This window comes from Myotis brandtii, unplaced genomic scaffold (assembly GCF_000412655.1).
Source record: "Myotis brandtii unplaced genomic scaffold, ASM41265v1 scaffold834, whole genome shotgun sequence".
Taxonomy (NCBI): Eukaryota; Metazoa; Chordata; class Mammalia; order Chiroptera; family Vespertilionidae; genus Myotis; species Myotis brandtii.
Window position 1 is genome coordinate 297,493 of NW_005371386.1, and position 11,180 is coordinate 308,672.

Genomic DNA, 11,180 nt, shown 5'->3' on the forward strand with positions numbered 1-11,180 from the left:
AAAATTATTTTGGTGCCAGACACATAGCAAGTAATTAATACATAGCAGCTATTATTATGATATATTTTAAACAGTGATTAACATTTCTGAATAATTATTTAACCAGTTTCCTTATACAATATCATATGTTGTTTAAAAAAATCATTCACTCTACAGATACAAATACTGAGAAATGTAGAGGATGCTGTTTTTCTCCACAGATCCTTCCTTCTGGATGAGGAACTCATTCCCCCAGCAGCTATCAGAGTTTGACTGCTGAAGGCTCACACTGGATTCCCACTTTGGGAATTTTGCCCTCCACTGAATTGCCTCAGCTAAGGATACGCCCCCTTCCTGTCAAGCTGAAGAACCAAAAGCCTTGGATCTATTTTGAAGGCCCACCCAACTCCAGAGCCCTCTGAGGTGGCCTGAGGCCTCTGTGGAAACCTCTTCTGCTTTCCTCACTCCATCACAGAGGTTGTTCCCAACACCCCCAAATAAACTTGTTCACCAGTCTCCATCTCAGAGTTAGCTTCCCCCAGAGAAGCTGAATTAAGCGAAGCAAGCATTATATGGGCAAGGCACTGCTGTGGTGCAGTTTGGGCAAACTTCTTCTGTAAAAGGACGATAGTGTTTTAGGGTTTTGGTAGGCCATCTGTTCTCTGTCACGTTTATTCAGCTCTGCCATCCTAGGGTGAAAGCAGCCATAGACAATACATAACTGAATGGGTGTGGCTGTACTCGAATACAGCCTTGTTTATGGGCACTGAATTTGAATATCACAATTTATTCATATCACAAAATATTATTTTGATTGGTCTTTTCATTTTTTATATGGTTTAAAAATGTCTTAGCTCATGGGAGCTTAAAAATGATGTAACTAGATTTACTGTGGTGATCATTTTGTAATATATACAAATCTTAAATCATGTTGTACACCTGAAGCTAATATAATGTTATGTGTCAATTATGTCTAAAAAAAAAAAACAAAAAAACAGGTGTCAGCCTAGAGTTGAGCAATGACCAGTTTGCCAATCCCTGATCTAGAGGAAGGAGGTAGAGCAGGGCAGCACTCACAAAGCCACCATTCTGGTGCATGAATTTACAGAATTTGATATCATCAGACCCTAGACCTTGCAACCTTGTCTTTAGGATACAGAAGACCCCTTCCTGGTTCCAGAAGAGACGAGAGAGCATGGAGAAAAGGAAGAGAAGAATATGAGAAAAATAAGATTCCTAACTGTGTATCACCAAGAAAATCATACATAGCAAAATCAAAATAGTTTAATATTCACTATGTAATATTTTCCATTTAGGAAATTTCATCTCCACTAGAAAACAGAATTAGGAGATTTGAGTGGCTGTTGTGTGGCTATATCTAAGTAACCATTCCATTCGATAATAAAAACACAATTGCAATTTGCTACTGTTTTCATGTTTATAGCGAACATAATTTTAAGTGATCTACTGATACAGAATAGAAAAGAGAGAAAAACATATTTTGAAACTGTTTGAACCTGTCTCTCTACCCAAATATAGCAGCCTTCTACAGTTTATTTCCCTCAAGAAAAAACAACTTGGGGGACTTTGTGAGTAACAAACATTCTTAACTCTTTACTCTGAAACTTTTGGCCTTTTACTTTTGCCATGATGTGTGTTCTTCTTTGGCTTGTCTTCTTTTTCGATTTCTGTACTCCTTGAAATGAATCCTACCTTTGCTTTTTTTGATCATTTTTCTTTTTTGCTTTGTTGCTATACAACCCTGGCTTTGAAAGCACTCTTTATAGCCCCTCTCCCCACATTCCTTCCTCATGTGTAATATTATGAGATTTCCTCTTAATTCACACCTGACCTCCAGCCAATGTTTACTTCTCTAGCTCTTGACTCCTTCCCAAACCCCTCCTCCACATTCTCAGAATAACTGAATGAAGTGTTGTTTTAGCTGTGAGAGTTGACAAAGAGGAATGGAAACATCCTCTCCATTATGGATTCACATTGCTATACTGTGAAATATGGAGACTAGGAGTACTGATTTCAGTGGACACCAACTGTAATAGGCGGTTAATGACTATATCCCTGGCTTTTGAGGTCTCCAGATTCTTCTCTCTCGACACTTGGAGGCTAATTTGGTCCACACTTGTCATGATTAGTTCAGATGCCAGAATCTGGGTAGGGGAACTGTCATGAAACACGGTGTCCATAATGTACTGTTTATATAACTCCACCACCTTCTGTTCCAGATACTCATTCAGCACAGCATTAGAAATAGGCTTCTGCATTTGCAAGCTGTTTTTCTCCTTGATGCTGGTTATTCTCCAGTAGGATGAATGCCGCTGGATAGGTTTTTGGGGAAAGTCACCGGGCTGAGTAGAAATGGAATCCTCCATTGGCAAAGGAATCTCAGATGATTTCAGCAAAGGGCCGTATTCAAAACTACTCTCGCAGAGAAAATCTGTGGTCACTGAATTAACGGCCATCACCTGGCCCCCTGCAATATGTAAGTCATTGTAATTCTTGCAAATACTTTTACAGGAAGGTGGAACCAAGAAAGTCTCTCTGCTGGGGTGTCTACATATTTCAACTGCAGCCACATTTGGGCTTTCAAACACAGGATTGGGATTTGTCTGTAGCACTGTGATTCTCTGATTTCTACTGTGTTGACTCTCTCTTGAATGCACTGAAGAAATGAACTTGCCGGAGGATTTGCAGCTCAGGTAGAGACTTCCGACTTGTGTTTCATCCACAGAGGAATAGCAAAGAGCAGCAGAGTTAGTCTCTTCTTCCTTTTCCTCAGCCATGTTCTCATTATAAGACGCACAACTCCAGGGGATGTCATTCCGGTAGGCAAGTCCACTGAGGTACCCTTCTGACAGCATTCTGGAAAGAGAGTTGGTGAATAACAATGAGGAAAATGAAGACTGGATTTTTTTTTAATTGACAGTTGATGTATCAAAAAAGTAAAGGAAATAGTCATTTCATTCATTCACCAAGCCATCACTAATTTTGTGCCTGCTTTGTACCAAGACAATGGCACGTGCTGGAGATAGAAAGATAAATAGGACACAGTTCCATCCTTCAAGAAATTTCCACTATGGGCCGGCCCAGCTTGGCTCAGTGGTTGAGGGTCGACCTATGAATCAGGAGGTCATGGTTTGATTCCTGGTCAGGGCACATGCCAAATTTGGGGGCTCCATCTCTAGTGTGGGGTGTGTAGGAAGCAGCCAATCAATGATTCTCATCAATGATGTTTCTATCTCTCTCTCTCTCCTTCTCCCTTCCTCTCTAAAATTAATAAAACTATATATAAAATGTATATGGGAAAATATAAACTAGATGCAAACAATTCCAATATTATATCACAGAGGGTTCAAATCATGATAGGCACAAAGGAAGTGAAGAAGAGGAGCCCCTAACACCACCTGTGGATAAGGGAAAGGAGTTACAAATATGTCACAGAGAAGATGACATTTCATCTAAATTGTGAAGACTAAGAGTTCCAGCCATAGGCACAGAGTTATAAGAGAATATGGTGTTGTGGCCTATTCACCATACGCCAAGATGCTGAGCATAAGCAGAAGGGCCTGGGAAAATAGGCCAGAATTAGGTCATGAAGGGCCTTAGGAGTCAAGCAAAGGCACTTGCCTCCTGCCTCAGAGGAAATGGAGAGTGATTGAGAAGCTGCAAATTGGGAAAACAACATACCCATTGGGTTATGAGAAAAACAATGAGGCAAATTCTACTGAAAATAGAGCAATATTTTACCCATCTTTGGATTTTATCCCTCAAAACTAGCACAGTTGTTTCCATTTCAGAGGGACTCAAAAGATATTTGTTAATTTGAATTAAATAACTGACAACAATGCATGGTATGAAATTAATTCACTATCAACCCATCATGAAGGACCAGGAAGCCTCACCAACCTTTGCAGCTCAGGACAAGTTTCTTGCTCTATCCCACGTACTTCTCACAATAAGTCCTGGAAATGTCTCTGCACTCAACTGACGTGTTTACCTCTACCCTAGTTACCAAAGAGATTTCCTGACCATGGGCTTTTGCTACAACCGCCTCCCCTCCCCACCCCCAGCAGTTGTCAGCTGAGTCTGGAGTGGCTAGAATAGGCTAGAAAGCAGCAGCTGCGTTTTCTAAAAAAGGAACACACTGACATTCTTGGCGCTGGGCAATAGACAGCAAGGAAAACTGATCCTCTTTGTCCTTGAAAGCTAGGCTTCCGAAACAGACCTGTCAACATGAAGCTGAATTGAAAAGTCAAATTAGAAAAGGATTATTTTAACCATACATAAAGGTCCTTTTTTTAAATATTAGCATCTCTTTTATATTCATGCACTTATTTCCCAAGTAATTTTAATTGTATAAAGTAAATATTACAAATATCTATAATAATAAAAGCATAATATGCTAATTAGACTGGACATCCTTCCGTCCTTCTGGAAGAAGCTGGGGCTGCGAGGGAAGCCCTGGTCCCCAGTGCCTGCTGAAGGCCAGAGGAAAGCCAGTGCTGGCAGCCAGGGGAAGGAAGGCCTACTCTTGCATGAATTTCATGCATCAGGCCTCTAGTGATTAATATAATTATTTTAATTGTATAAGAGTAATATTTTCAATGTTTATTTTCTCTTTTTGGAACTATTCCAAGATATATTCAGCAAATTTATCAATTATTTAAATGTTTATATTCCAGGTATAGTCGTGTACCATAATGATACAAAATTAAAGGTCTTCAACAAATCCATGAAGTAGTCCTTGTATGCTGGACACAGTTATAAGGATAAAGGAAATGTTTTTCTTTCCTAAAAAAAAATTTCTAAGTGTGGTTCTGCCCTCAACAAACTGAACATCCAGGTGAAAAGGCAAATCTTTATATATTAGTACATGAGAAGATAATTAACAGAGCAAAAAAGTTTACCAAAAAAAAGGCTTTATAGTGAGGCAGTTATTTCCCAACCCTCCCCCTCCACCCCACCAAGGCTGCAGCTAAGGCCTTCCCCTTTCAAGGCCTCAGAACATCATTGTAGAAAACCAGAGCAGAAGTGCAACTTTCAGCTTTTGAGTTTCTAAACGGGCCTCAGAAACTCTCAGAAGAAACCATAGTTTTAGAGAAATGGCTTTTGAGATACCATAACCTGAGCTTTAATATTAAAGCTCAGGTTATGGTATCTCAAAAGCCATTTCTCTAAAACTATGGTTTCTTCTGAGAGTTTCTGAGGCCCGTTTAGAAACTCAAAAATATCAATGATGAGAGAGAGTCATTAATAGGCTGCCTCCTGCACAGGGGCCAAGTGGAGGATGAGAAATTACCATGGATGCCAGTGTGACTACATCATGACAACCAGAGATACCCCCCACTCCCATGTCCCCAACTGACCCTATGGCTCTTTGTAAGCAAGAAGGAACTTAGAGGCAATCCCAAGGAGGATGAAGCCCTGAAGTGACTGAGGCTAACCTGATTGACAGTGATTACTCAGGAGAATGTAAGCTGAGCTCAAAAACGAGATCAAATTGAGTTAGAGAAAAGCAAAGATTTTCAGGAAAAATAGCTGGTTAAGCATATGCATGTATTTCCCACCCCCTAAACTTCATTAGAACAACAGTAAGTAATTTTTTAAAGTTACAATCCACAAAAAAGAGGGAGAATAGAAGAGACAAAAGCAATTACATTTTAGAACTAGAAAGCAGGAGTCCGAAGGTTAAGGACTTAGGAGACCTAAAAAGGCTGAATCTTACAAGACCTTCTTGCTTACACAGAGCCATAGGGTCAGTTGGGAAACATGGGAGTGGGGGGTATCTCTGGTTGTCATGATGTAGTCACACTGGCATCCATGGTAATTTCTCATCCTCCACTTGGCCCCTGTGCAGGAGGCAGCCTATTAATGACTCTCTCTCATCATTGATATTTCTCTCTCTCTCTCCCTCTCCCTTCCTCTCTGAAATCAATTAATATATATATAATTAAATGGCTTTTGAGATACCATAACCTGAGCTTTAATATTAAAGCTCAGGTTATGGTATCTCAAAAGCCATTTCTCTAAAACTATGGTTTCTAAGTGCCAATCTGATTTAAATTTTCATAAATGTCTAAGAATTGGTAGCACCATAAACCCATTGGAAGTAGGGTAAAGGGAGTGTATCTAAAATAAGAAAGATGAATTGAGAGTCTATTGAAAAGGCAGTCAGAAACCCAGATCCTCTCTCTCATTCCAGGTAGCAGGGTGACTATCTCCCATCTCCATTCCCAAGGGAAAACTTGGGATTGATTCTCTGAAAACGTAAGGTTTCTGGGCTATGAGATACCAGCTGAGGGTTGAATTACTGAACCAATAATAGATTCAATAAACATAGGCATTTAGATGCTGAGATCCATGACCTCTCTCCCTTTAGCTCTCAGGATGCTGGTGGAGGGGCATCCACCTTCGAGGCAGGATATTGTGAAGACTGTTCTGGGGAATCAGACTCGTCTGAGACCAATCGACATCAGAGGTTACCATAACTAAATGGGGCAACCAGGTCACCCTTCATTCAAGTTCACAATCAATAGAGTCCATTTAGCTTTTTGGCTCCACAATCCTTAATATTTTCAAGGCAATAAGGATAATATTGCAATCTTGAATTATGAATAGGATGCTATTGGAAAACATTCCGAAGTTCTTGAAAATTAAAAATGTTATACAATTTTAAAACTCCATAGAATGGTTGGAAGGTAAAGTTGAGGCAAACTCCCATTTTGAAAGTAGAGCAAAACTATAAGATGGAAAATAGTAGAGAAAGGTTGAAATTAGAAAACCAGTCCAGAAGATCTATTATCTAAAGAGTAGAAAGTTCAGAAAGAGGACAGAGTAAACAGAGAAGAAATTCAAATAATTCAGCAATATTTCCCAGAACTGAAGGACATGAGTTCTCAAAATACCAGGTAAAAACAGACCACACCTCTTATTATGATTGTGAAATGATATAGAACACCTGAACCAAAGTGAAAATACTATAAGTTTCTAGAGATTTTAAAAAGTCAGGGAAAAAAATCCAAGAACCAGAATCTTCAGACTTCTCAACAACAACATGAGAAGCAAGATGATCATGTAACAATATCTAAAATTTCTTGAACAAAAATGATTTCAATCTAGAATTGAATGACCAAATTATCAATTAAGTATGGATAGAATAAAGATATTTTAAAGTCAACGTCTCAAATAGTTCATCTCCTGGGCAACTTTCTCAGAGAGTGAACGGAAGATGTGCTCCTCTGAAAGGAGTAAGTAAATGAAGAAAATGAAGAAAAGGGATACATGAAACAGGAGAGAAACAAAGGAGCCCTCAGACTAGGAGAGCCTGGGCCCCTCTTCCAAACCCTGCACTGGAAAAGGCCCCAATCTATCCCTCCTGTGGTTGTGCCCCTGCTCAAATCACCTAGACCCAATCTCAGAGTTTGCGTAGAATTTTCTCCAAATCTATCATGACCAAAGCCAACTTAGGGTCTGGACATGCACACATGCCCAGGCCCAGTAGTAATGGAGGGGCAGCTTTTTGTTGGGGCTGTAGATTGAAACTGGATATGTGGGCTGAGTGTGAGGTGTGGCCAGGACTAGGAAGAGAAGATGAAAAGGCTGCAGACTGAGGCTCCCCATTTTTTGTCCTAGGCCCAGGAAGTGTCAGAGAGAGTCCTACCTTTACTGAAAGTAAAAGGACATTCCAGGATGAAAATAGGCTCAAAGGGCAACCTGACTGCCGGCCGGAGTGGCTCAGTGGTTGAGCATTAACCTAGGAACCAGGTGGTTACAGTTTGATTCCCGGTCAGGGCACATGCCCGGATTTCAGCTTGATCCCCAGGAGGGGGCGTGCAGGAAGCAGTTGATCAATGATGTTTCTCATCGATGTCTCTATCTCTCTATCTCTCTCCCTTCCTCTCTCTGTAAAAAAAAGTCAATAAAAGCATATTTTCTAAAAAACTGTGGTTCGCTACATGGCTGAGTTGTAAATAGCTTTTGCATACATAATAATATATGTCACTGAAAATTGATCCAATCAAATTTAAAGTGTAACCACAAGATGACAATAAAATTGGGAAACAAAGATAATGTTTCAGCACTTATAGTAATGTAATATCAATAAAATTATCTTGGGCATTTGCCTATGTGTCCAGACTGGGTAGCCAGTTCATACAGTGAGAGGAACAGGACAAGGATGTATGTACTTGGTGAAAGCCGGGGGAAGAAAAAGAACTAAATCCTTATTTTCATGGTGGCAAGTCAACAAATAATGCCCCAAACTGAAAAATCCAGAAGTTGCAACACATGCATGCTATTTTTTAAAAAATGGCAGTAAAAAATCAAATAATTAGTCAAAGGAGATTAAAATAGTTGCTTCTGGAAAACGGGTGTTGATTTTTTTCATTTCAAAACATCTTAGAATTATTTGACCCAAATTATGTGTGTGTGTAACTTTGATTAATGCAAGTGTTATTTCACCATCATGGTCACCTAAGCGCCTTTACTGAAATGTTACAATTTGCAGAATCAGTTTGTTTGTTTTTTAAATTTGTTGTTGCTGTTAATCTTCACCCGAGGATATTTTTCCATTGATTCTTAGGTAGAGTGGAAGAGAAAGGAAAAGACAGAGAAACATCAATGTGAGAGAAACACATCGGTTGGTTGCCTCCTGCACAAGCCCAGACCAGGGCTCAGGCCAGGGAGAAGCCTGCAACCACAGTACGTGCCCTTGACCAAAATTGAATCCAGGACCCTTTGGTCCACAGCCGATGCTCTCTAGCCACTAAGCCAAACTGGCTAGAGCTGCAGAATCACTCTTTATCACACCTTGTTCCCCTTCAGACACATCCCAAATCTCCCACTATTTATCCTATGTCTTTTTTAAAAATATTTTATTGATTTTTTACAGAAAGGAAGGGAGAGAGAGAGAGGGAGAGAGAGTTAGAAACATCTATGAGAGAGAAACATCGATTTAGCTGCCTCCTGCACACTCCCTACTTGGGATGTTCCCGAAACCAAGGTACATGCCCTTGACTGGAATCGAACCTGGGACCCTTCAGTCCACAGTCCGATGCTCTATCCACTGAGCCAAACCAGTTAGGGCATATCCTATGTCTTTTCATAATAAATAATCAACCTGAATGAATTCTTACATTTTATGTGGATAATGTTTATGAATATTCCAATAACCTCCACGCTTTCACAACAATGAAGAAAGAGGATCTAGGATTTTGTTTTGAGTAATGGGCCCTTTGCCCTATTTGTCATTGACTGAGAACTTTGTTGGTCCTTTCATTCTAATGGAATAAGAACCAAGTATGGTGCTCAAGACAGTTCCAATGATGGAAGGGCAGACAGTGTGTCCTAATGTCTAGGGATTGATAACCTGAAGGCTAAAGGACAAGATTCCTATGAGGGTGGAGGAGGAGGTAAGGTCAGAGAGGTAAACTGGGTCATGCAAGGCTGAGGCCATTCTATTTACCCTTCAGACAATACAAAACTTTGGCAGTTTGCTAAGCTGATTCATGGCATGATGAAATTGATCAGTAAAGTGCAAGATGAAATTCAGCAAAGTAAGATTGGAGCTAAGGACCCAAGTTAGGCAGGGATGAATTCAGCAGCCTCCTGGGGTGATTGAGACAGGATCCAGGAGGGAGGTAGCAAAACAGGAAGAGAAGGGATGAACTTGAGAGACTAAGAATATTGGACATCAAACTGAATGAGAGAACCCTGGCCAGTTTGGCTCAGTGGATAGAGCATCTGCCTGTGGACCGTTCCAGTCAATGGCACGTACCCCAGTTGCAGGCTTCTCCCCAACCTGGGCCCTGCAGGAGGCTCGTGCAGGAGGCAACCAATCGATGTGTTTCTCTCACATCAATGTTTCTCTCTGTCTTTCCCTCTCTCTTCCATTCTCCCTAATTGAGTGAGGATTAACCAAAAAAAAGTGCATGAGAGAAGGGGGCAAGCCAAAAGTAACTTTGAGTCTGCACATGCTGGCAAATGGCACCAGCATTAACCAAAATGGGGAGATCAGGAGAAGGAGCTAGAAAGGGAGCTGTTGGGTTTAGTTTAGTTTCTCCTGAGTCTGACATAAGGTACACACTCTGAGTGCAAGTGTCTAATTATGCGTTGGAGATTTAGGCAGGGAGCTCATTAGAAAGGTTACTTAAAGTCAACAGTAAAATCAGCTCTCAAATGTGGCAGTAGGACTTCATCTTGGAGGCTTGCAGAGCCTGTGAGTGTTTGTAATAATTGCTGTAGGGAGCCTGCCTTGAACAGTACAAGGAGGGATAAGTGACAGCAAGAGCTGCGGTATCATGTAGCTTTGTAAAAACTACAAGAGCTTCAAATGTGTTAAACAGGTAACATTTTAAAAATTCACATTCATGCCCTAACTGGTTTGGCTCAGTGGATAGAGTGTCGGCCTGCGAACTGAAAGGTCCCAGGTTCGATTCCGGTCAAGGGCATGTACCTTGGTTGCGGGCACATCCCCAGTGGGGGGTGTGCAGGAGGCAGCTGATTGATGTTTCTCTCATCGATGTTTCTGACTCTCTATCCCTCTCCCCTCCTCTCTGTAAAAAATCAATAAAATATATTTTAAAAAATTCACATTCACTGGTAAAATTTAGTAATGTATTGAGACTCACTATGGCAAAAGAAAATTATTGAACTAGTAGTTAAGGGACCAGAATTCTAGTTCTAACCTTGTCACTAGCTGTGGTTTTAGTCTAGTTAGGGACAAGTTTATAAAATAGCTAACATTAGTACTAGCTACAACCCTGATACGATCCTAAGTGGGTTTTATTTTTTTTATTGATTAAGGTATTACATATGTGTCCTTATCCCTCCATTGCCCCCACCCCATTTCCATTCATGCCCTCACCCCCCTGGTGTCTGTGTCCATTTGTTAGGCTTATATGTATGCATACAAGTCCTTTGGTTGATCTCCCCCCTTACCCCCACCCTCCCCTACGTTCCCTCTGAGGTTTGATGGTCTGATCAAGGCTTCTCTATCTTTGGATCTGTTTTTGTTTATGAGTTTATGTTGTTCATTATAATCCACAAATGAGTGAGACTGTGTGATATTTATCTTTCTCTGACTGACTTATTTCACTTAGCATAATGCTCTCCAGCTCCATCCATGCTGTTGCAAATGGTAGGAGTTCCTTCCTTTTTACTGCAGCATAGTATTCCATTGTGTAGAT

The 11,180-nt window shown here is 40.5% G+C and overlaps 1 protein-coding gene across 2 annotated transcripts in view; it reads right to left on the bottom strand.

Moving 5' to 3' along the window:
* Positions 1 to 16: 16 nt before the first annotated feature.
* LOC102254863 (chromosome unknown open reading frame, human CXorf21) overlaps positions 17 to 11,180 on the bottom strand; it is a 20,016-nt gene continuing 8,852 nt past the window's right edge. For both annotated transcript variants that reach the window (XM_005884498.2, XM_014531995.1), the window contains exon 2: positions 17 to 2,856. In XM_005884498.2, coding sequence (XP_005884560.1) covers positions 1,962 to 2,855 — 894 coding nt within the window. In that variant the 5' untranslated portion in view covers position 2,856 and the 3' untranslated portion in view covers positions 17 to 1,961. The remainder of the gene's footprint in view (positions 2,857 to 11,180) is intronic.